The sequence below is a fragment of the Budorcas taxicolor genome, chromosome 2 (genome assembly GCF_023091745.1).
Source record: "Budorcas taxicolor isolate Tak-1 chromosome 2, Takin1.1, whole genome shotgun sequence".
NCBI lineage: Eukaryota > Metazoa > Chordata > Mammalia > Artiodactyla > Bovidae > Budorcas > Budorcas taxicolor.
The window spans coordinates 172,525,876-172,550,648 of NC_068911.1; the positions used below are offsets into that span (position 1 = coordinate 172,525,876).

Below are 24,773 nucleotides of genomic sequence, written 5' to 3' on the forward strand. Positions count from 1 at the left end.
CACACGAACTGTTGAACTTTTGAATGATCTATAGGTTCAACACAACTTCAATTTGAGAACTGGCATCTTTATAATTTTGAGTGTCCCAATCTATGAATATCATTTTTTTTAATTTTTATTCAATTTTATGAAATTAAAAGAGATTTTTATGTTTTCTATGCAGAAGTCTTGTCCATTTTTGTTAAGTTTATTCCTAAATATCTGATTTTTTTATTGTATAAATATTTTTTTTATCACATTTTCTATTGCTTCTTGCTAGCAGGCACAAATAATAAAACTGACTTTTATAATAGCTTCATATGTAATCACTCTGATAATTCACTTTTTTTTAATTCTTAGGGTTTGTCTGTAGATTACTTTGGATTTTCTACATTTTTGATTATATTAAGAATAATGACAAATTTATCCCTTCTTTCACAAGTCTCATATAATTCATTACTTTTTCTTGCCTATTATACTGGTCAAAACCACCAATACAATGTTAAATAGAAGTGGTGACAATAGCATTGTTTTCTAGTTTTGGTTTGAAGAGGAAATCTTTCACTATTCCTCTATTAAGTATGACTTTTCTGTGGATTCTCTGTCAGATTAAGGAAATTTCTTGCTATATATAGTTTATTTTTTAAAAATAAACATTTTAATAAGTATTCAATTTTATCAAGTACTTTTTCTGCATCAATTCAAATAATATCATAATTTTTCTCTTGTATTCTATTATTGTGACAATTTGAATATTTTTTTTTTGAATGTTCAATCTTCCATTCCTGAATTAAACTCAATTTGACTTTATGTATTATCTTTTACATATTGCTGGATCTGGCATATTTTGTTTTAGCCTTTTACGACTATGTTTGAGAGAGACTGGCCTGAAAGACTCCTTCCTTTTGATGGTTTTGTATCGTTTGACCTCAAAAAGCCAGCTGGGAAGTTATTTCCTCTTTTCTGTTTCCTGGAAGAGTATATGCAAACTGATGTTACATCTTCCCCAAATACTTAGAAGAGTTCATCAGTGAAGCCATCTTTGTGAGACGGTTTTTAATTACAGATATAAGACAATTCACATCTTGAATCACTTCTTGTAACAATTTTCTTACATGGTACTCTCTGTAAATTTATGCAATAGTGTTTTCAAATTTATAAACATAAACATTTTCATAATAACCTTTCCAAATCATTTAAATGTAAGATCTGTAGTAATTCCCTTTCATTGCTAATACCGGTTATTACCTTCTTTTACTTATCTTGATTTTTCCTGTGAAGAATTCATCAATTTTCTGATTATACTTTTCAAAGAACTTTTAGCTTTGCTAATCCTGTCCTAGTTGTTTTCTATTTCATAAAATTCTACTCTTTGAGTATCTCATTCCTTTTACTTTCTTGGGTTTAATGTGCTGATCTAACTAAATCCCTGAGGTGGATACTTTAAGGTTACCAATTTTTAGCTCTTTTTTTTCCTAATATATGCATTTAGAGCTATAAATTTTCCTCTAAACGAAGCTTTGTGTGTGTGTGCGTGTACACTCAGTTTTGTCAGACTCTTTACGGCCCCATACACTGTAGCCTGCCAGGCTCCTCTGTCCATAGAATTTTCCAGACAAGAATACTAGAATGGGTGGTTACTTCCTACTCCAGGGGATCTTCCCAACCCAGGGATTGAACCTGCATCTCTTGTGTCTCCTGCACTGGCAGGTGGATTCTTTACCACTAGCACCACCTGGGAAGCCCAAATGATAGCATATAAATTTAGACGGGGTATATTTTTATCATGTTATTCTTCAACCCATGGGTTACTCAGAAAGACACTGCTTATTTTTCAAACATGTAGAGATTTCTAGCTGTACTTTTGCTACCAATATCTAGCTTATTTTCTTTGTGGTTGATACGAGGTCAATTTCTTTTGGAAAATTTTTCAGATTTGCTTAATAGTTCAGCTTTATGGGCTTCCCTAGTGGCTCAGAATACCAGACCACCTGACCTGCCTCTTGAGAGATCTGTATGCAGGTCAGGAAGCAACAATTAGAACTGGACAAGGAACAACAGACTGGCTCCAAATCAGGAAAGGAGTAAGTCAAGGCTGTATATTGTCACCCTGTTTATTTAACTTATATGCAGAGTACATCATGAGAAATGCTGGGCTGGAAAAACACAAGCTGGAATCAAGATTGCCGGGAGAAATATCAATAACCTCAGATATGCAGATGACACCACCCTTGTGGCAGAAAGTGAAGAGGAACTGACGAGCCTCTTGATGAAAGTGAAAGAGGAGAGTGAAAAAGTTGGCTTAAAGCTCAACATTCAGAAAACGAAGATCATGGCATCTGGTCCCATCACTTCATGGCAAATGGATGGGGAAACAATGGAAACAGTGACAAACTATTTTTCGGGGCTCCAAAATCACTGCAGATCGTGACTGCAGCCATGAAATTAAGATGCTTGCTCCTTGGCAGAAAAGTTATGGCCAACCTAAACAGCATATTAAAAAGCAGAGACATTACTTTGCCAACAAAGGTCCATCGAGTCAAAGCTATGGTTTTTCAGTAGTCAGGTAAGTAGAGAGTTGGACTGTAAAGAAAGCTGAGCACCAAAGAATTGATGCTTTTAAACTGCAGTGTTGGAGAAGACTCTTGAGAGTCCCTTGGACTGCAAGGAGATCCAACCTGTCCATCCTAAAGGAAATCAGTCCTGAGTGTTCATTGGAAGGACTGATGCTGAAGCTGAAACTCCAATATGTTGGCCACCTGATGTGAAGAACTGACTCACTGGAAAAGACCTTGATGCTGGGAAAGATTGAGGTGGGAGAAGAAGGGGGCGACAGAGGATGAGATGGTTGGATGGCATCACCGACTCAATGGACATGAGTTTGAGTAAACTCCAGGAGTTGGTGATGGATAGGGAGGCCCGCATGCTGCAGTTCATGGGGTCGCAAAGGGTCAGACACGACTGAACAACTGAACTGAACTGAACTTAGTGGCTCAAGTAATAAAGAATCTGTCTGCAGTGTGGGAGACCTGGGTTCGATTCCTGGGTTGGGAAGATCCCCTCGAGAAGGGCATGGCAACCCACTCCAGTATTCTCACCTGGAGAATCCCCATAGACAGAGGAGCCTGGCAAGCTATAGTCCACGGGGTGGCAAAGAGTCAGACCTGACTAGCTGACTAAGCACACACACACATCAGCTTTACAGTCAATTTTGTGTTCCATGTGCATTTGAAAAACAAGGGTATATTCTGCCGTTTGGGGGCACTATGAGATTAAATTTATAGTATCAGTGAAATTAAACTTGTTTACTGTCTTATTCAATTCTTCTATATTCTCACTGAATTTTTCTTTTTGGCAGATTCTAACAGTTACTAACTGCTGCTGCTAAAGGAGTCAGTTAAGATCTCCCACCAAGATTGTGGGTTAGTTTATTTCTCTTTTAGCTCTGTCAATCTGGTTTATATATTTTGAGGGTGAAAGCTCAGTCATGTCCAACTGCGATCCCATGGGCTATACAATCCATGGAATTCTCCAGGCCAGGGTAGTGAATTTATTTATAAATATAAATCTAGAGTTATTTTATTTTCTTGGTGGGTTGATCTTTTTAAATCATTGTGAAACATGTTTCATTATCTCTAGCAATGCTTCTTTCCTCAAAGTCTACTTTGTGCAATGTCTATATAGCTTTACCATCTTTCTTTTGGTTAGTATTTATACTGTTACATTCAGCTTTCCGGGGTCTGATGACATGTCTATCTATCTGTGTGTATTTCAAATGTGTGTGAAGGGGGAGTATTTCTTCTTGTACAAAAACAACTATTTTTAATCCTGTTAGCAAATTTTCTTTTCTACTTGGGAGTATCTGAATCATTTACATCTAAGCAAACTTTGGTTTAGAACTGCCATCATGCATTTGTTTTCTATTTGCCTATTCTTGTTCTCTTCTTCTTTCTTGCCTTCTTTTGGATTAATAAAAAAAAATTACTATTCATTCCTCCCTCTACTCATGTATTACATTTTTTGGCTAGAATGTTTCCTTGACTTACTAAAGCTTAATTATAATTTTTACCATTTCCAGGATAATACAAGAGCCCTAGAACACTTTAATTGTATTTAATTGCCTTCGTGTCTCACCTGGGCTTGGCTCAGCTGGTAAAGAATCCACGTGCAATGCAGGATACCTGGGTTCGATCCCTAGGTTGGGAAGATCCCCTGGAGAAAGGAAAGGTTACCCACTCCAGTATTCTGGCCTGGAGAATTCCATGGACTATACAGTCCATGAGGTTGCAAAGAGTCAGACACAACCGAGTGACTTCACTTCACTCACACGCTACTATTGTTTTTTGTATTAATTTGACATATATTTTAAATCTCATAAGTTATTACTGTTCTATACAGACAGTATTCATTTATATTTTGTAATATATTTGTACTACTTTTTGGTTTCTCTTCCTTCCTACATCTCTGGGTATTCATTTGAAATCATTTTCCTTCTGCCTGAAAAGCTACTTTTAGTAGTATTTCATTTAGTATGAGTCTGCTAACATGAATGTTTGGTTTCTTTTTATTTGAAAATGTCTATTTTGCCTTTACCATTTAAAATTCATAAATAAAAAACAATTATTACTTTCTTATCGTTCAGTTGAAAAACTTGATGAACATAATATTAAGAGAACTGATTCTCAGAGCAGCCAAAGGACATAAAGTAGATATTATCCTATCTTACAGATACTGAGATAAAGGAGAAGAGAATTTGCCCTTTCTCAACATCAAAGAAAGGAGATCTGACATCTTGAAATTTGACTTGTTACAACTCCTTGATATTATAAAGTGAACTGTAAATTTCAGAGGCTCATAGAGGAGGCAGTAAGAAAAAGCTGACTGGTTAGCAAGGATATGGATCCAGCGCATCTTCCTAGTCCAGGAATCGAACCAGGATCTCCTGCATAGCAAGTGGATTCTTTACCAACTGAGCTATCAGGGAAGCCCTTATATGGATCCAGGGCTGTAAATATAAGTGTCAAATCTTGAGGCAAAAATAAAATACTTGGAAGTGTTGCTTTCACTTTTGAAGATTCAATATGCTTCTGTCAAAAGCAGTGAATACAGAATAAATACACATTAGATACAAGGACTTGTTCTTTGATCAGATTACAATGAACAGGATTGTGGCCTACAAGGAAGATAATACTGAATTCAAACACTGAAATAATGTCTCAAACGGCACTTGAGTGGCATGACCAGTCTGAGCAAGTTTATGATCTCTGATCTGCTCTAAATAAATCCTCTTCCTGAATTAATTCTCAAAAGTATCCAAAAGAAAAATAAAATATCCTAAATTTACAAGGTTTATAACGTACGTTTACATTTGTAGCTGTAAGGCACTAAAATTCAGAGGCTAAGAGAACATTACAATTGCTGCCCTGTAATTTTGGACTTAGCAAAATACCTGCAATGAAGTCAACTTGCTGTACTCGGCCAGTGTTAGTGATTTTTCATAGTTAAGAATCCTGGAATAAAGGGTGTATTAATGAAAACAAAGAAGGATGAATTAGTTTGATACAATTTTTATGTAAGAATATAAGGAATGGATAACAATGAAAAACGAGGTAATGAGAGCTAAAGATCATCATATAATAAACATAATAAAGTTTTGAAGACAAACCATCACAAAGGAATTTGAAATTGGTTAAGATGAAAATCTCAAGATAACCACTGGAAGGCAGTAGCAGGCCATCAGAAAGTAACTCCTTTCAAGCTGATGCACAGCAAAACCAAGCCAATACTGTAAAGTCATTAGCCTCCAATTGAAATAAATTTATATTAAAAAAAAAGAACGTAACTCCTTTTTTAAGCTCCTTGTCTTTTGTAACTAATAACAAGCACTATTATTCTCTAATACCCCTACTGTACTAATGCTGTATCTCTAAGAAGGTATTTCAAAAGTTCTCAAAAAAAAAAAAAAAAATTACTAGGTACAACAGAGGCTATACAAATCATTTTTAAATTTAATTGTGAAAAATCAAAATATTAACAAACACTCTTACATACACACAAACACACCAGGATCAGAAGTGTGGGGAAATGAATACCTTCACGGTGGGACGATAAACTGGTATAGTCTTTGGAGAACAAAATCTTTTGACCTATTTGAAATCTAGCACAAGGACACCAGTGGCAGCATAGTTTGTCATAATAAAAACTTGAGGCAATCTAAATGTCAGTAGTGAAACAGTTAACTAAAAAATCCATATTATGGAATATTCAGCAGCATTTCTTAAAGTGAGGTAGAGCTACACTCTGAAATGGAAGTCTTTCTACCATGTAATACATGATAAAGACAACTGCTGTATGTATGTATGTGTATATATATACACACACACACATATATACATATATATATACACACACACACACATAAATACACATTTAAGTACAATGTGTGTGCACAGAAAAAAGAAGGAGACATCCTAACTGTTGGGGAACAGGTTATATGATACGACTCAAAAAGGACACTGAAGTTTTATTAATTTCTGTACTATTTTAACTTCTTCAATAAGCATGCATTACTCTATGAATTGTGTAATTTGAATGTGTAAGAACAAGGCAGAATACATTAACTATAACAAGACAATTTCTGTTACAGAAAAAGAATATAATTTTCAGTGAAGAAAAAAATTACGTGCACTTACATCAATAAAACTATTTTAAAGCTATTGCTAGTTTTAATAAAGACGTAATCTTACACAAGCAATTTTTAAAGGTCTGGTAACACGTTGGCAGAAAACAGAGAGAGGTATTAAGTACTTCAGTTCAGTTCAGTCGCTCAGTTGTGTCTGACTCTTTGCGACCCCAGGAATTGCAGCACGCCAGGCCTCCCTGTCCATCACCAACTCCCGGAGTTCACTTAATCACAATTAAATACCCAATACAGCTTCACTACTACAATGATGAACAATCATCCTCTGATTTCACACACTTTTTGGCAGAGGGCAGGCAGCGCAAGAGAGGAGGTAAATAGGGAGGGATAATAAACCTTGAATAAAAAGAAACTACTCAGAACCTAAAGATTCCTTGCCTCCATTTAAAAATGGGAATTGAGACATTATGGAGTATGCCTCTGAGGATATAATGGCCGATTTCATAACTGCTAAATTCACTGACCTCTTAAGAATATTATAAACATCAACAAACTAACAAATTATCTATGAGTTACATTTGGGAGCTTAATAAAGTATATAAATTAATGAAATCACATAATTGAAAAAAAAGTGTGAGATCTGGGACAGGTCATATGTAATCCATCCCATAAAAGTAATTACCCATTAATTTCTCCTTTAATGTTTCAAAAGAAAACACAGTTACTCTCAGTCACCTTAGACATGCTACTAAAGGTTTATGTTTAATCTGTTTCCTTTTATTTTATTCTCTAAATCTTTTTTGTTTACTCTGTACCCTGATATAAGCATTGGCCCTTCTGTTTCACTAGCCCACCTGCTAATGCGTCCAAACATCTAATCCCTTACACAGATAGAAGGAGGTTTTAAAAGGTCTTAAAGTTGTCCAAACACACTGGATTTTGTGAAATATTTAATACATTTTTAAAACCAATCAAAGACTTCCCTACTCCAATTTACCATGTAAAATGAAAAATCTATCAATGTGTATGTAGGCTGTTTATTATTTGGGGGAATAAGGAGGTAGATCACTAAGGCTTATTTAAGGTATTTAATTGTAATAGACAGATAAAAGACTTGCAACAAATATACACAAGGGAGACCCATTAAGCTCCAAAGTGATTTGGAATACTGCTTTCTAAAGTCTCATGGCAGTGTGGGGGGAAGTTGCTTGGCAACTGGAATTCTTATTTACCAATAGGTAATTTAATATAAAAAGGCTTCTAAGTTATGCGTGCTTTAATCCATTATGTTGTTTGTTCTTATTGGTTACAGCATTCGAAGGACAGTAAATGTAGGTGGCTAATTAAGACAGGAACAAACTGATAGGAAAAAATAGAATACAAAGGTATACTTAAGTGAGTCACTTTCTCCCCTAGTCTCCTCCCCCATTCCCATCCCTCAAAGCAATTTTGTTTAAAGCAGACACATTTTATTTCCCTTTCCTCTTTACCAAGCATCAAAAGAAATTTCAACTGCCCTCTAGTTTCCAAGAGCCACACTGAGAAATAAAAACATATGACTTTAACTAATATAGTTCATAGAAGATGTTCAGCAAGAACATCTGGGTGTACAGAGAACAGTCCCCTGCAGGAAGGAAGGTATAACAGAGAAGAGGTACAGTCTATGGATGGGAGGGGCCCCAATGCACTGTTTACTGAGTGTATAAGACTCATGCAGAACCATTAGTCAAAAAAAAAAAAAAGAAAAGACAATTACTGAGGAAATTGCTCCCTAGCTATGGCAGCTACTGAAACACATTTAATAGATGTAAGACAGGCCTAAGCACTAAAGTTTTCCCCTTCCCTATAGAAACACGATTTCATGAAGTGAATATCATTCCAGAAACCACTGAAATTCCATACTAAATTGTAAAATGCTGCAATTTAAAAATTTAATAGTAATTTTTAAAAGCCTGAATAGCTTGGAAATCTACCCACTGAAATAACAGAAGGAAATCGGCAAATGTGTCAAGTTTTTAAAAGATGTTTATTCTTGCTCAACTGGCACTGAGATATTTTTTCCCTTTGGTATTCTTGCTCATTTGCGGCCATAAACTCCACCCAAAGAACCCCACCCAAGCTACCGAACAGTCTAAAATTATGACGGGTTATAGTCTTTAGGAATTGGCTCTTTGGTAATTACTGTTACTTTTAATTAAACACTAATGGAACTAAAAAGCCTCTTGATGAAAGTGAAAGAGGAGAGTGAAAAAGTTGGCTTAAAGCTCAACATTCAGAAAACGAAGATCATGGCGTCTGGTCCCATCACTTCATGGCAAATGGATGGGGAAACAATGGAAACACTGACAAGACTATTTTTCAGGGCTCCAAAATCACTACAGATGGTGACTGCAGCCAAGAAATTAAAAGACGCTTACTTCTTGGAAGAAAAGTTATGACCAACCTAGACAGCATATTCAAAAGCAGAGACATTACTTTGCCAACAAAGGTCCTTCTAGTCAAGGCTATGGTTTTGCTGTGGTCGTGTATGGATGCGAGAGTTGGACTGTGAACTAAGCTGAGCACTGAAGAATTGATGCTTTTGAACTGTGGTGTTGGAGAAGACTCTTGAGAGTCCCTTGGACTGCAAGGAGATCCAACCAGTCCATTCTGAAGGAGATCAGCCCTGGGATTTCTTTGGAAGGGATGCTAAAGCTGAAACTCCAGTACTTTGGCCACCTCATGCAAAGAGTTGACTCATTGGAAAAGACTCTGATGCTGGGAGGGATTGGGGGCAGGAGGAGAAGGGGACGACAGAGGATGAGATGGCTGGGTGGCATCACCGACTCGATGGACCTGAGTTTGAGTGAACTCCGGGAGATGGTGATGGACAGGGAGGCCTGGTGTGCTGCGATTCACGGGGTTGCAAAGAGTCGGACACGACTAAGAGACTGAACTGAACTGAACTAAATGCTCTCTCTATATAGTTTTTGGCAAAAAGAACAATGCTTAACATCCCAAAGAGAAGAAAAGGGGAAGCAACTGAATGGTGTAGTTAGGACAAGGTTCATTCAATGGGACCTCTTCTAAAGAGACTTCCCTTTTACTATATGTAAGTTTGCAAAATGAAATGATAAGACAGTGTCCTTTAATAAATAAAAGCAGGAGGTAGCATCTGTATTACACAAACCACTCTCACCAGGAAAATAGGACTTGAAGGGAAAACCTTAGTTTCAGGATACAGAGATCTTGCAAGGCTGGTGTGTCCAGTGCTCTCTTAGAGCAACTTCAAAAACTGCTCATAAGGGTAATTAGCACAAAAATCCACCCAGGCTGACTTTAGGTTCCTGGCACCCAACAATACACAAAAGCTTCAGTAACAGTTTAAATTAAGCTTTATCAATCTATTCCAACCACTACAACCACCCAATCCATTGTTTCTGAGACACTGTAATTTTCTGTATAGCTCCCTTCATGGTAACTTCTCAGAAGAATATAAGAACAAATTCATTCAATAAACATTTAATCACACACCCACTTTATGCTAGGCACAGTTAATCAACAAGAAACAGAGAAAAAGAACAATTTAAGGACTTGCTCTGGTTTATCATCAAATCTCTGATCAACTCTGAAAGCTAGTTTTTAATACTTTAAGGAATGGCCTCCAAAGTAATCATTTATAATCATTGTCATAATAGGGTATTCTGATCTTTGTTCCTGTTTTTGTTAAGTTTTGGAGGTTTTTTGGGGGGTAGGTAGGAGGGACTGATTCTACACTGCTAATTCAACCACTTGGTTTTTTTTGTTTTTTTTTTTACCTTCATTAGCCTCTGGCCTTGAATTCTTGATATATGCAGAGAATTTGGCAAAGATGTCCATTCCAGCAGTATTTGATTCTGGGTGTTTTGGTGAAAGCTTTAAGTACCTAAATGAAAAATGTAATAATGGATTATAGAGCCTCCAAAGTTACATTAGCGTAAATCCTATCAAACCATTGTGCTAGCAGTTACTAGACATCTTTTAACAGTTATCACTCTAAGAAATGCCATCATCAGCTTTCCACAGTATTTTTAAGATGTGCTTTTTCCTTAGGAAACAAAGTTCTGCACAGTGCTTTTGTTCACATATTAGTATTCTTGGCATCCAAAGGGCATCCGCACCCCATCTTCATTTTATAAATTAAAATTCTGGGAAAACAGTCTACTTGTTCAGAGAGTGGTGCCAAGCCAATGGGCGTCTTAGTAAGAGAACTCTAGAGCAGAGCTGTCCGAGAGAACTTTCTGTGCTGACGGAGATATTATATATCTGAATTGTCCAATATGGTAAGCCGTTAGCGACTTGAGGCTATCCAAATAGGAATCTAAATTAATCATAATAAAGTTAAAACTCATTTCCTCAGTTGCACTAGCCACATTTCAACTGCAGAGCTTTCTCAGATAGGAATGCCAAACAGACATCTTTGGTATGCCATGCACTGAGCCAGCCGTGCACAACAGTGCCACAGAACCCTGGCAGTAGGAAAAGAATCTGGACTGGCCAAATCTAGGTCAAGGATAAGAACAGCAGGAGGCCCATCATTCACTTTAGCCCTACATTCAAGATTTTCCGAAGCTTCCCATATACGAAATACTGTAAGGGTGACACTGAGCAACAGAAAAATAAGACATCAGAATTTTGCTAACAAGTGCTCTGTTGTGTTATTACAAAGTCTTTCTACTTTGAGAAGAGACATTTCACGACAAAACAGCTTTTTTAAAAAGACACACACGTGTATTTTATACACTTAAATTTCAAATACACATACTTAATTTTTATTTCTTCCTTAAATTGGAAAATACACATGAAAAAGCCCAATTCTTTACTTCTCCCTTCAGCAGAGTTTGCAGCAACTCATCAGAACTAGAGAAATTCAGACTCTTAGCACCACCTTAGGAAAGATTGTTCTTTTCTTAAAAGCCCTGCAAAACTTCCCTGGAAAATGGACTGGGGCAGTAAAACAACAGAAAAAAAATCTTACACTGAACTAGCTATTCAGATTTATTCATACATTTTAAGATGCTTTCTTACCACTTTTCTTTAAATTGAAAACAAAAAAATTTTTAGGAAAAAAATTTAGTCCAGTTGAAAGTTGTAGTTTCAGGCTAGTTTTTATATTCATATTTTTTATGTTTACCATTTTAAATTCAAGAAAAGATATCTTCTAAATTAGACATAGTACTATACTGGGAAGAAGAATATAAAATATCTACTGAATACCTATATGCTCAAGTTATTTCCTTTTTAATATCTATTTTTAAGCTCGAAAGGTTCTTTATAATTAGAAGTTAAATTAACTACATAATGAGCTTTTCAGTGAATGATTACAGTAAATAAATTTCACCTCAGTGTATGTATATGTATATTATATATGTGTGTGATGTGTGTGTTTATATATATACATATATAACATGGTTTTTTTCCTGTTAACTACAGAAAACTTTATCAATCTCTCTCTCTCCTTTTTTTCCCCCCTGCCTGAGCTGAAACAGTTAATTCCAGCTTCAACATCGCTGGATTTCCCTTGACTATGAAAAATAACCAGCCTGTAGTTTAAATATTTCCACCACTTATAATACAGCACCTTCACTGACTCATTCCAAAGAAAATACAGTGCAAGGAACAAAAGCGCCTCTTCAGTGCACCTATGTCTTCCTCTAGCCAAGTTTCCAAATGTACTCTTCTTTTCCCCAACCAATAGTTAAGGGCACCTACTTTTTCTAATGAAGTAAACTTCATAATTCTCAAAGTACCTTACAGGGAAATAGATTGGAATTATAATTATTTATATATTCGTTTTATGCATCTATTTATTTATTCTAATAATTAGGTATGTGTCAGAAGTTGTACTAAGTACTGGGGTTATAAAGACAAACACACAGAATCATACTTACCAGAGACCTATTTTAATGAGTAGGCAAAAATGTAGGACTTGCAATCAGCGTATCCTTTATTACATGGAAACAGATACTATATAACTCTTTAAAAAAAAAACAAAAAACTACTGTTCTCTAAAACAGGTTAAACATGCCCTATTCTTCTCTAAGACAAACAATTAAACTTGTATTATTAATTTAATGCATACAATACTATAGGTACAAGAGACCACTCAACCTCAATCTCTCATTTTGCTAAAAGGAAATTATATTTCAGAAAACTTACATAGTTACCCTCAAATCATTGGATTAAATAAAAGTATCATCAAACTCACATCTCCTGTTCCCAAGTCCAGTGCTGTTGTTTTTGTTTTATTACAGATCAAGTTCAAAAAGATCAATCAAATACTAAACCATTAGGTCCAAAATCAGTTGTCAACTATTTTGCATTTCCCCCAAACACTGGATTTTAATAATTCATTAATAGTAGTATTGGCAAACTGCTTGACTAAGCAATACCTTTCACCTATTATGAACATTTACTTTAACATTTGACGAAAGTAAATGATTAATAAAAGGCTATGTGTCAATCACAGAACAGACATGCACATCCAGGGCATTGAGAATTTAAGATCAGTCCTTTTTTACATCCTGTATCACATCCTGACTAGTATTTATGGTAGACTAGCTAAGAGTCTGAGTGAACTCCGAGAGATGGTGATGAACAGGGAGGCCTGGCGTGCTGCGATTCATGGGGTCACAAAGAGTCGGACACCTGAGCGACTGAACTGAACTAAGCTAAGAATATTTCCATCCTTTAAGAAAAAGCTCAGACATTTTCTCCTTTCTTGTGTTAATATGAGAATAAAGGGTGGTTATACAAGTCTATTAAATTACTCCTGTAAATTCAAGTTTCATTGTTATTTCTCTTAAAACAGAATGAAAGAAAGAAAAAAGGCTTAACAACAGTTTATGGAACTTTTCTCCAAAATTATCTAGCTTCCTCTATCCTTCTCTTCTTTTATCAGTAAGTGGGCCAAGTATACAAGCCTGCTTCAGTTAAAAATCCAAATTTCAAAGTTTTTAAAAAGCTTCTGGTGGGGGTTGGGGTGGGGGGTGGCAAAGTAGTTCCTTCTTTCAAGCAAGGGGGAAACTGAAAGAAATACCCCAGAAGAGAAGACAGTTTCTCCATTAAAACCTATAGCTATCTAGACTAGCAAAAACTCCTTGATTTTAGCTTTTCATTAGTCTCTAAATTCTAAACAACTCTAGAATAGCTTGTATTTGTCATAATTAAATCAGAAATGTTCACATGAAAACCCCTTTGTTTTCAGTTTCATCAAATGCCAAAAACCTGTTATTAGAAATGCTGGATTCTAGTTCACCAGCTTATACAACTCTTCTGCCTTTTCTCCTCCTCCTACCTGGAAACAAGAAGGCTTACAATCAGTGTAAATAGGATCAACTAAGGACCTGAATACACAGAAGAACTGTACAAAAAAGATCTTCAAGACCAAGATAATCATGATAGTGTGATCACTCACCTAGAGCCAGACATCCTAGAATGTGAAGTCAAGTGGGCTTTAGAAAGCATCACTATGAACAAAGCTAGTGGAAGTGATGGAATTCCAGTTGAGCGATTTCAAATCCTGAAAGATGATGCTGTGAAAGTGCTGCACTCAATATGCCAGCAAATTCGGAAAACTCAGCAGTGGCCACAGGACTGGAAAAGGTCAGTTTTCATTCCAATCCCAAAGAAAGGCAATGCCAAAGAATGCTCAAACTACCGCACAATCGCACTCATCTCACATGCTAGTAAAGTAATGCTCAAAATTCTCCAAGCCAGGCTTCAGCAATACGTGAACCGTGAAATGCCTGATGTTCAAGCTGGTTTTAGAAAAGGCAGAGGAACCAGAGATAGAATTGCCAACATCTGCTGGATCATGGAAAAAGCAAGAGAGTTCCAGAAAAACATCTATTTCTGCTTTCTTGACTATGCCAAAGCCTTTGACTGTGTGGATCACAATAAACTGTGGACAATTCTGAAAGAAATGGGAATACCAGACCACCTGACCTGCCTCTTGAGAAACCTATATGCAGGTCAGGAAGCAACAGTTAGAACTGGACATGGAACAACAGACTGGTTCCAAATAGGGAAAGGAGTACGTCAAGGCTGCTTATTTAACTTATATGCACAGCACATCATGAGAAACACTGGGCTGGAAGAAACACAAGCTGGAATCAAGATTGCCGGGAGAAATATCAATAACCTCAGATATGCAGATGACACCACCCTTCTGGCAGAAAGTGAAGAGGAGCTAAAAAGCCTCTTGATGAAAGTGAAAGTGGAGAGTAAAAAAGCTGGCGTAAAGCTCAACATTCAGAAAACGAAGATCATGGCATCTGGTCCCATCACTACATGGGTAATGGATGGGGAAACAGTGGAAACAGTGTCAGACTTTATTTTTGGGGGCTCCAAAATCACTGCAGATGGTGACTGCAGCCAAGAAATTAAAAGACGCTTACTTCTTAGAAGAAAAGTTATGACCAACCTAGACAGCATATTCAAAAGCAGAGACATTACTTTGCCAACAAAGGTCCATCTAGTCAAGGCTATGGCTTTTCCAGTGTCATGTATGGATGTGAGAGTTGGACTGTGAAGAAAGCTGAGCACCAAAGAAGTGATGCTTTTGAACTGTGGTGTTGGAGAAGACTCTTGAGAGTCCCTTGGACTGCAAGGAGATCCAACTAGTCCATTCTGAAGGAGATCAGCCCTGGGATTTCTTTGGAAGGAATGATGCTAAAGCTGAAACTCCAGTACTTTGGCCACCTCATGTCAAGAGTTGACTCATTGGAAAAGACTCTGATGCTGGGAGGGATTGGGGGCAGGAGGAGAAGGGGACGACAGAGGATGAGATGGCTGGGTGGCATCACTGACTCGATGGACGTGAGTCTGAGTGAATTCCGGGAGTTGGTGATGGACAGGGAGGCCTGGTGTGCTGCGATTCATGGGGCTGCAAAGAGTCGGACACGACTGAGCGACTGAACTGAACTGAAGGACCTGAAGACCTCATCCTAGAGAAAAGGCTGATTCCTGACTGCCCTAGAACAGAGGAAAGGGAAAAGAATGCGTGTGATGATCCCAGAAACACTTCCTTCTCTCTCTTTTATCATCTAGAAGCAAGTCTGCATGACAGAGAACATGCTGTTTGATCAGTATCTCACATTATGGGTTACAGAACCCACTAAGGGCAAAGTACTCTCAATGCAAACATGTTGCTGCTGCTGCTGCTAAGTCGCTTCAGTTGTGTCCAACTCTGTGAGACCCCATAGCCAGCAGCCCACCAGGCTCCACCATCCCTGGGATTCTCCAAGCAAGAATACTGGAGTGGGTTGCCATTTCCTTCTCCAATGCATGAAAGTGAAAAGTGAAAGTGAAGTCGCTCAGTCGTGTCTGACTCTTAGCAACCCCACGGACTGCAGCCTACCAGGCTCCTCTGTCCATGAGATTTTCCAGGCAAGAGTACTGGAGCAGGGTGCCATTGCCTTCTCCGAAACATGCTGCTTCCATGCATATAAACAAAAACTCATCAGAAGTTAAACCTCCCCTACTTTTTAAAAAGGATTCACTAAATTAAGCTGGACAACCACTTTCAGTCCCAGTTGGTCATCACAGTAAAACCAACTCCCTTCGCTTTCTATCCTACCCTTCCTCTAAACTTGAGCTAGCCTTCAATTTTGTACTCACTAAAGCACAATTCCAATTAAAGACTCACATTTTACCTTTAACAAAAGTCAGACTCAACCAAATGAAAAACAGAAGAGGAAACAGGTTTTTGAAGGCATAGATCTAGCTTTGAAAGGAAGTATGCCAACTCTGCTCAGGTGGCGCTGGTGGTGAAGAACCCGCCTGTCAATGCAGGAGACATTAGAGCAGCAGGTTCAATCCCTGGGTGGGGAAGATCCCCTGGAGGAGGGCATGGAAACCCACTCCAGTATTCTTGCCTGGAGAATTCCCATGGACAAAGGAGACTGGCAGGCTACAGTCCATGGGGTCACACAAAGTGGACACAACTGAAGCGACTTAGCATGCAGCATGCATATACCAACTCTGCCACCATTAACTATGAAACCCTGGACAAATTATTTTGATTACTCATCTTCAGTTTTTCCATAAAGTCTTGGAGAAGATTGAGATACTCCACAAAATACTCCACAATGCACACTGCATGGCACATAATTAGCACTTGAATGTTAGTTAATAACAGCAGAGGCATTAGTAACATCAAAAATACTCCCTTCTATTTAAAGTAAAAATTTTAACTTTATTTAGAAATGCTCTTCAGAATATAAAGTCAAAGTTGTTAGTCAATCAGTTGTGTCCAACTCTTTGCAATCCCATGGACTGTAGCCTGCCAGTCTCCTCTGTCCATGGAATTTTCCAGGCAAGAATACTGGAGTGGGTTGCCATTCCCTGCTCCAGGGGATCTTCTCTACCCAGGGGTTGAACCCAGGTCTCCCGCATTGCAGGGAGATTCTTTAACCATCTGAGCCATCAGAAACATCAACATAAAAACAAGAAAAATTAACCACAGAGAGAATTTAGCAGATTATAAACCCTTTATAACAGAAAGATCTCCCAATTTTTTAAATTAAATTATTTAAATGAAAAGATCATCTCTGGTTCGAGTATCTCTTTATGCCTAAATGAAATGAAGCTAAATTTTTTATATATAAAAAACAAAGTGAAGAAATTCCCTGGTGGTCCAGTGATTTGGACCCTGCTGTCACTGCTGAGCACCCAGATTCAATCCCTGGTTGGGGAATTAAAATCCCACAAGCCATACAATGTGGCCAAAAAAAAAAGTGAAAATGTTTATTTTCAAAGTCCCAATCAAATTAAAAATGCTATGATGTCTTAGAGAGTCCTAGATGCCAAAAAATCAGAATATTTTAATATTAGCTCCATTAATATTTATTATGGAGCTAAGATTACTATAACTTCAATATTATTACTTAATATTTATTCCCTCATAAAAAAATAAGAATAATGAAATTTTTTGTTGTTATTGCTGATATTGTTGAAGAAGAAGATTAGGAGAGAATGTGTAAAAATGCCCCCATTTTACTGAAATGGTATATAATGTTATCAGCATACTGACTTCAAAAATGTAAATATCCTTGGAAGGATTTATACCATAAACATTTCAGACTATGATTTGAAACAACATAGTTTCCCTTCCAGAAAATAAATGTCATTCAAACAGTTTCTCTATTTATAATTTAATGTTGATACAATAATCTACAGTTATGAGAGAAAGACTACTTTCATTAGAGTCTGAGGATAAACTAGTGAATATGGACCTTTCCTCACAGCTGACAGACTTTAAAAACGAAAAGGGTAAGATATACATACATACATATATACATACATACACAAAAAGAATAAAAAGAGATCTGGCAGGTTCTATGTTCTCTCAAAAGTTATTTCCACTAAGTTGAATGAATGTTCATAATAGTTCGTTACTGATGTATATAAAGCTTCAGTTTCTATAGATCTTAGTTTCAGTTTATCAGTATTGTAACTATACACATGGTCTGAAGGAAAAGTTAAACATAGTTTTATAAATATTTGTCTACAGAAACTTTACTAGGGATGGAAGGTAGGTTAGGACTCTTGGAAAGTAGAGATAAAAGAAGTTTGGGGTTCTCAGAAAGACAGGAAGGCAGAGGATAAACTTTAGAACACAGGATTAAGAAAATGAAATTTTAAGCTTAGTATAAAACTGCTGAATAGAGGGCAATTCTGTTCCCAATTGAAGATGAACTAGTTGCAAACAGAGATATCATTACCCACATACCTCCTGGCAGCCTTCCTACCATCTTCAACCCAGTCACACCCTTAGGTCCTCCAAAGAAAGTTTATTCAAAATTATTTTTCTGTTTGGAATGTTTGTCATCTTCTCATTCACCTGCTGAATGCCCATCTTTTTTTTTTTTCCAATTATAGCTTAATTCAAATGCTAACTCTTTCTCTAAAGCCTTTCCTGAGTCCACTCACCTTCCCCATAGCACCACTGTCTGTCCATACTCAACTGCACCTCTAGAGCGCAGGAACTGTCTCATATTGTATCCATAGAGCTTGTTGCCCAGTAACTGTTTGCAGGATAAACCAATGAAGGAAGGAAGGAATACTGAGTAACTATTATTTTAGAACTCTCTAACTCAATAATCCCATTCCAAGGAAATTTGTCTGTATGTGTGGAGAGTAAAGACAACTAACAAGAAAAGGCTTGGGCCCCAAAAAAAGAAACCTGGTTTTCAGGATAATCAAACTGGAAAACCCTAAAAGCAATCAATGAGGCTTTGAATCTATGCCAAGATTACAAACCTGCATAGTTGCAATTTAGTTAACTGTCATTATAGTACATTTATTTCTCAATTACATCTCACATTATAGACAATAGTTGAGTACTTTTCACATGGGCTAATATGCTGGACCAGGGGATCTAGAACACCTCTAAGAAATATATATATAAAAGTGGAATCCCAGGGACACAGTCTAAAAAGTTAACGCCCTTGGGCAGTAGCTTCAGAAAATTACCTATAAAATGGCCAGATAGGAAATCTCCCAGCAACCTGTACCACACTCCTGCTTAGACATTCTGGCTGGGTTCAATGTGAGTATGTCTTTCCCCATCTCTTCTTATCCTTAAACTTCCCTCTCATTTTGGGACCTCAAATAATTAGTCTTTCCTGACCTATCTCACATATCCCAAACCTACTTTCACCAGGTATTCTCCAGCTTACTCCGATTCCTACCTTTCTTAGTATGGCTTACGGGCCTAGCCAGCAGCCAATTCTGACATCTGTGTAGCCTTATAATGAATGAAGAGAAGTCCTAGTCATTCCAACTTAATTCTGGGACAATTTAACTTAAGTACAATCAAGAGAAATGTCTCTAAGGGCCAAATAAGACAAAGCTTTAAAAAATGGAAATATTTCCAGGCATATTTTCTTGGATACTCACTTGGGGGGGCATAAGACTTCTTCAAGAAATTCTTCAATCTTATTTACATCCGTTTTGACCTCATTGTTGAAAGTTATAAATGGTGGGTGGGTCCCCGGAGCCAAGTTCTGCAGGTCTGCAGGCTTCCTGTTAGGCAAAACAGTGGTCAAAATCAGGTCATTTTTAACTCTAACTAAAGAATGCAACAATACTTTACATTCTCAGAGTGATTCTAAATTTTAAAGAATATAAAAATGAATAAGAAAAAATATACTTTTTCCACTAAGTATAACAGCCGTAAGAGGCAAACCTCCACAAAGCATATAATTTATAAGAAATTTTTAAACCTTTGATTTTAATTACAAAGTCCTTAATTCATGTTCCAAATTTAACTGAGGTATTTATTAGAAATGGAGATAGAATGAGGGGAAGAAGACTTGGGAAAGTCAGTCTCTAGTCTAAACCCTGGCACTACCCCACTGTGTAAAGATGGACAAACTATAACTTCTCTACTTCTCTAGGCCTTTTATTTTTTAAATAAGGGAGAGGAGTAGCTGATTGCCACAGTCCTTTTCCATAGCATTTCAAATTCAGGTGTTATTTCCTTTCCATTTTCCAAATCCAGACTTGATAGAAGGTCACAAGATTTGACTAGTATGAAAACACTTTAACATATAAAAGACAGCATAAACAAAGATAAAAGGCAACACAGAATGGACAAAATACGATAGTAATTAAGAAGGACTTTGTCCAAATTAAAAAACTCTAACAGGTATGGGTCAAAATAAATTGATAAGTAACCGATACGTGAACATATGGAAAAATGTCCATAAATCCAATTATCATAGAAATTTAAAATTAAATAATGAAGACATTTTCCTCCTGTTAATTAGGAAAAACTGAAAATACACAGAATACTAATAAAAATGGTAAAACTGGTATGCTGCCCTATTAAAAAGCAAAATGCCTCACCTAAGCCCAGTGAACCCTAGAATCAATAACATGACCAGATATGATGTGCATCCTAACGACAAAACATGAAGCATTCATCACCACCTAACCACCATTCTTACCAAATCAAGCCTCCTAGGGCAGCTGTCTCTCAATCTGTGATCTAGGGAACCAGGTAAGGTGAAGCCGTTCAGTCGTGTCCAACTCTTTGCAACCCCACATACTGTAGCTTAACCAAGCTCCTCTGTCCATGGGATTTTCCAGGCAAGAGTACTGGAGTGGGTTGCCATTTCTTTCTCCAGAGGATCTTCCTGACCCAGGGTTCAAACCCAGGTCTCCCACATTGTAGGAAGATGCTTCACCGTCTGAGTCACTAGGGAATTCCTTAGGGAACCCAGGGTGCCCTGGAAAAGGGAGCGGCTGCCCACGTCAGTGTTCTGGCCTGCAGAATTCCATGGACTGTATAGCCCATAGGGTCGCAAAGAGTCTGACACGACTGAGCAACTTTCACTTTTTCATCAGATGTCCGTGAGATCAGAACCACTCGAATAATAAAAAGACATCATGTACCTTTTTCACTCTCGTGTTGTATAGTGGAATTTTCCATAGGTTACTTGCAGATATCACAAAGTAACAAATACAGAAGCAGATATCTGTCTTCTATTAAGGAGGTCATTAGATATGTACAAAAATATAAAATAATGCCACTCTTCTCACTAATTTTGTTTTGGAGAATAAAGTTATTTTTAATTAAAAATAACTGCGATGACAATGAGTTCGTCATTGTTCTACTTAAATGAATTAGTAAATAATTATTTTAAATTTCTAACTTTAAATAGAAATTTAAAAATTTTATTCCTCATTATAATTTCTAATATAGTAAAATCAATATTAACTGAAAGCTCTTTGAGGTCCTCAATAATTTAAAAGAATAAAGGGGTCCTGGGACCAAAAAGTTTATTTATAGGAAACATGCGGAGTTATAGGACAAAGTTAAGTGATACCACAAGGAAGCAGTCAGCCAAATCTAGAATTTGGGACAATCTACAGTTCAACTAACTGGATTTTCCCCAGTCAATGGCAGAAGGGCAAAAAGCCACAAGTGGGAGTTAGAAGGGACTGTTGTAGATTAAGAAAAATTTATGAGACATAACAACCAAGTATGAGTTTAATTTGTTTGAATCCTAATTTGAACAAACCAGTGAAAGAGAAAATATTTTGGAGACAACTAAGGAAACTGGGGCTGGGGGTGGGGAGAGGGGAACCTTTCCAGGGGCTCAGCGGTAAAGAATCCACCTGTAATGCAGGAAGACACAGCAGGAGCTGTGGGTTCAGTCCCTGGGTCTCAAGGAAGATCCGTTGGAGAAGGAAATGACAACCCACTCCAGTATTCTTTCCTGGAAAATTCCATGGACAGAGGTGAATGGGGGCTGCAGTCCATGGCATTGCAAAAGAGCTGGACACGACTGAGTGACTAAACAACAGGGAAACTGGATTATACATTGGGAACTAGATATTATAATGGCATTGTGGTTAGGTAAGGAAATGTCATTATTGTTTGGAGATATACAGTGAAATAAGTAGAGGTGAAATGACAGTATTCCTGGGGTGCACTTTGAAATATTTCAGGAAAGAGAAAAAAACAAAAAACAAAAAAAGGGACAAAGCAAATGGAAGCAAAATCTTGATAACAGAACTGAAGCTATGAGGAAGTTGATTCATTTTTGTATATGTTTGAGAACTCTCATAATTAAGAAGATGAACTTAAAAAACTTAAAAAAATAACACATTGCTTCAAAGAACTTTTCCCCTAGTTCAGACCTTCCTTCCTTCCCTCCTTACCACAAAGGCACACAATTTGAATAAAACAAAGGATATCTTTAAGTGAATCATGAAGGTAAAATATTTTGTCATTAAAAACAATTTTTAAAATAGAGTGTACCCAAAAATCTATACTCAGTCCAGCTTATCAATTTCCCCTGGGTTTACACATATCAATTCTCTCTCTCCCTTTCTTTCGCTCCCCTTACTACACACACCCCATTAACTCTCTCTCAGTTTAGGTCTGGAGAGTTCCTCATCTACTATTATATTCCAATCAAATATACAAGGACTTAGTGATTATCCAAATAGCTCAAATGTTCTAACTCAGGGCCTCCCTCTACTCAAGTTCTACAGCATAACTCCTTCCCAAGCCAAAGAAAAAATAAGACTATTTATCAACTTCTGCAATAACCTAAATTCCAAAAGAGAGCTTTTAAAAGTCAAAATCTGATCTGATTTTCAACTCTTATTCTTTTACTGAGCATTCTTTGGTTGGACAAGGTAAAGTTGAACACAAAATAATCGGAGTAAAAAAAAACAAACAAAAAAAAAAAACAAAATAATCGGAGTACATGGAACGTTAGCAAGTCTTCCAGACACATATTCAGTTAAATAGTGAGGTATGGCTAGAGGGTCCCAGTAACTTTTATGTAAGTACTCAACTCCAAATCAGAATTGTTCTGGTTTTCATTTCACTGGTTTCTTTTTTTGTGTTTGGCTCTACTACATGGTTTGCAGAACATTAGCTCCTCTGACCAGGGACTGAACCTGGGCATGGGCACACGGCAGCCCTAACCACTGGACCACCAGGGAATCCCCCCTGGTTTCTTTTCGTTATTCCTTCTTACTCATCATCTTAATCACCTGTTCTTTGATCATTAAAGGGTCCAGCATGTCCAAGATGGTAGTCATCTCCCGTTTTCAAGTTACCCACTCATACTCTCACTCAGAATCCCATTTGTTCCCACTTATAATTTATTTCCTCCTCAACTCAGAAAGACCATACACAAAGTCCAGAGTCTGGAAACCCTGACAATTTAGGGTTTATATTTATTTCCAACTCCTAACACTTAAAAAAGTTAAGAAAGTAGCACAAAGGTAAGAAAGAACAACAGTATCTCATCACTGCAAGGAGGGCTAATAAAACTGTATAAAATACACAAGAGAAAGAAAACATACATCTCTTCCATCAATGCCAGTAATGAATAAGAACATCCTTTAGTCTGTCACACACAAACTGTGGGCACCTGGAAGACACCTTTGTCACTTCAAAGTTACAAAACATATCCACTAACGTTCTTATGATTAACAAAGCGTCCATTAATGCTTAAGCATAAGGGAATCATTTTTTCATGAACAGGGCAGAGTTAGGTAAAAGAGAAGAAAGAGATCAATGCTGTAAAATAATCCGTAAGGGAGGGTGGCAAAACAAATCACAGTTATCACTCCTACAATAAATTATGACAATTTTCAAGGTTTCCAAACAAAAATATTTGTTAGAGGAGGGATAAAGTTAGGATGGTGGAGAAGAAAGAACCAAAAAACCAAATAAAAAGAACCTGGTTAAAGTCCCAAATTGAACAGTTCTGCTATTCATCAGCTATGTGATTAAATAAATCACAACCTCTCTGGGTCCAGATTTCCTCATTTGTATAATGGATGTAAGACTTGGTTTATCTGTAAAGATCAAATCAAACAAAGGGTATGAAAGTGAACTAAACTTGATACAAGTGTTCACGGAAGTGACAATTTTAAACTCTATTTGAGTCTGATGGTTCAAAATTCTATTTGAGTCTGATGGTTACTTAGCATTAGCTGGTACTAAGAAATTGATTAACACAGAAGTGTGTAAGTAAAGTGAAACCATGCACGACTAGTGGACAGTCCTTCTTTTTTCTGCTGAAAGGCTATATAGATTTTTTTTTAAGGTTATGATACTATTTTCCAGGATTAACTGTTGAGATGTAGGACAATCATGTTAGGTCCTTGCTCCAAGTGAAAGTAGATTTGAGAAGAAACTTTAATGCCTCTAAACAGATCAGCAGATTTCAAACAGACAAGCTGTAAGCACCGAAGTGACTCATTTAGAAGCTATTATCAAGTCAACAACCAGATAGAATCTAAGATTCTTCAACTTCGAGTCCTCACTTGGTACTCTAAGGTCTCAGGTGTTTTGTTTGACCCACAAAGGCTCATTTTTACAGAGGCTTCACAGAAACTTGACGTTTCAGGAACTGCAATGTGAGAACAATGAAACTGAACAGGCAATGACTAAAATTTTCAGGACAGCTTTGGTTTATTTCATAAAAGGCCTTCAGTAAGTATTCAGCAATTAGTTCAAATTCATTCAAATGTTTCCCTTAACGGATATCTAGGAAAGTAAAGTGCATAGAATTCATGCCTTGATATGAGAGCATGAATATTGTCCAATGTTTTGGGGGCTATTTATTTTCAGAGCTACTCATCAGAGTAAGTCTTT

General features: G+C 37.0%; 1 protein-coding gene across 1 annotated transcript in view; it reads right to left on the bottom strand.

Annotated features, from left to right (window-relative positions):
• CLIC4 (chloride intracellular channel 4) overlaps positions 1–24,773 on the bottom strand; it is an 81,042-nt gene that overhangs the window by 10,400 nt on the left and 45,869 nt on the right. Inside the window, exons 3-4 of the mRNA XM_052655928.1 lie at positions 19,541–19,666; positions 10,417–10,523 (exon numbers count right to left, since the gene is read on the bottom strand). Coding sequence (XP_052511888.1) covers positions 10,417–10,523; positions 19,541–19,666 — 233 coding nt within the window. The remainder of the gene's footprint in view (positions 1–10,416; positions 10,524–19,540; positions 19,667–24,773) is intronic.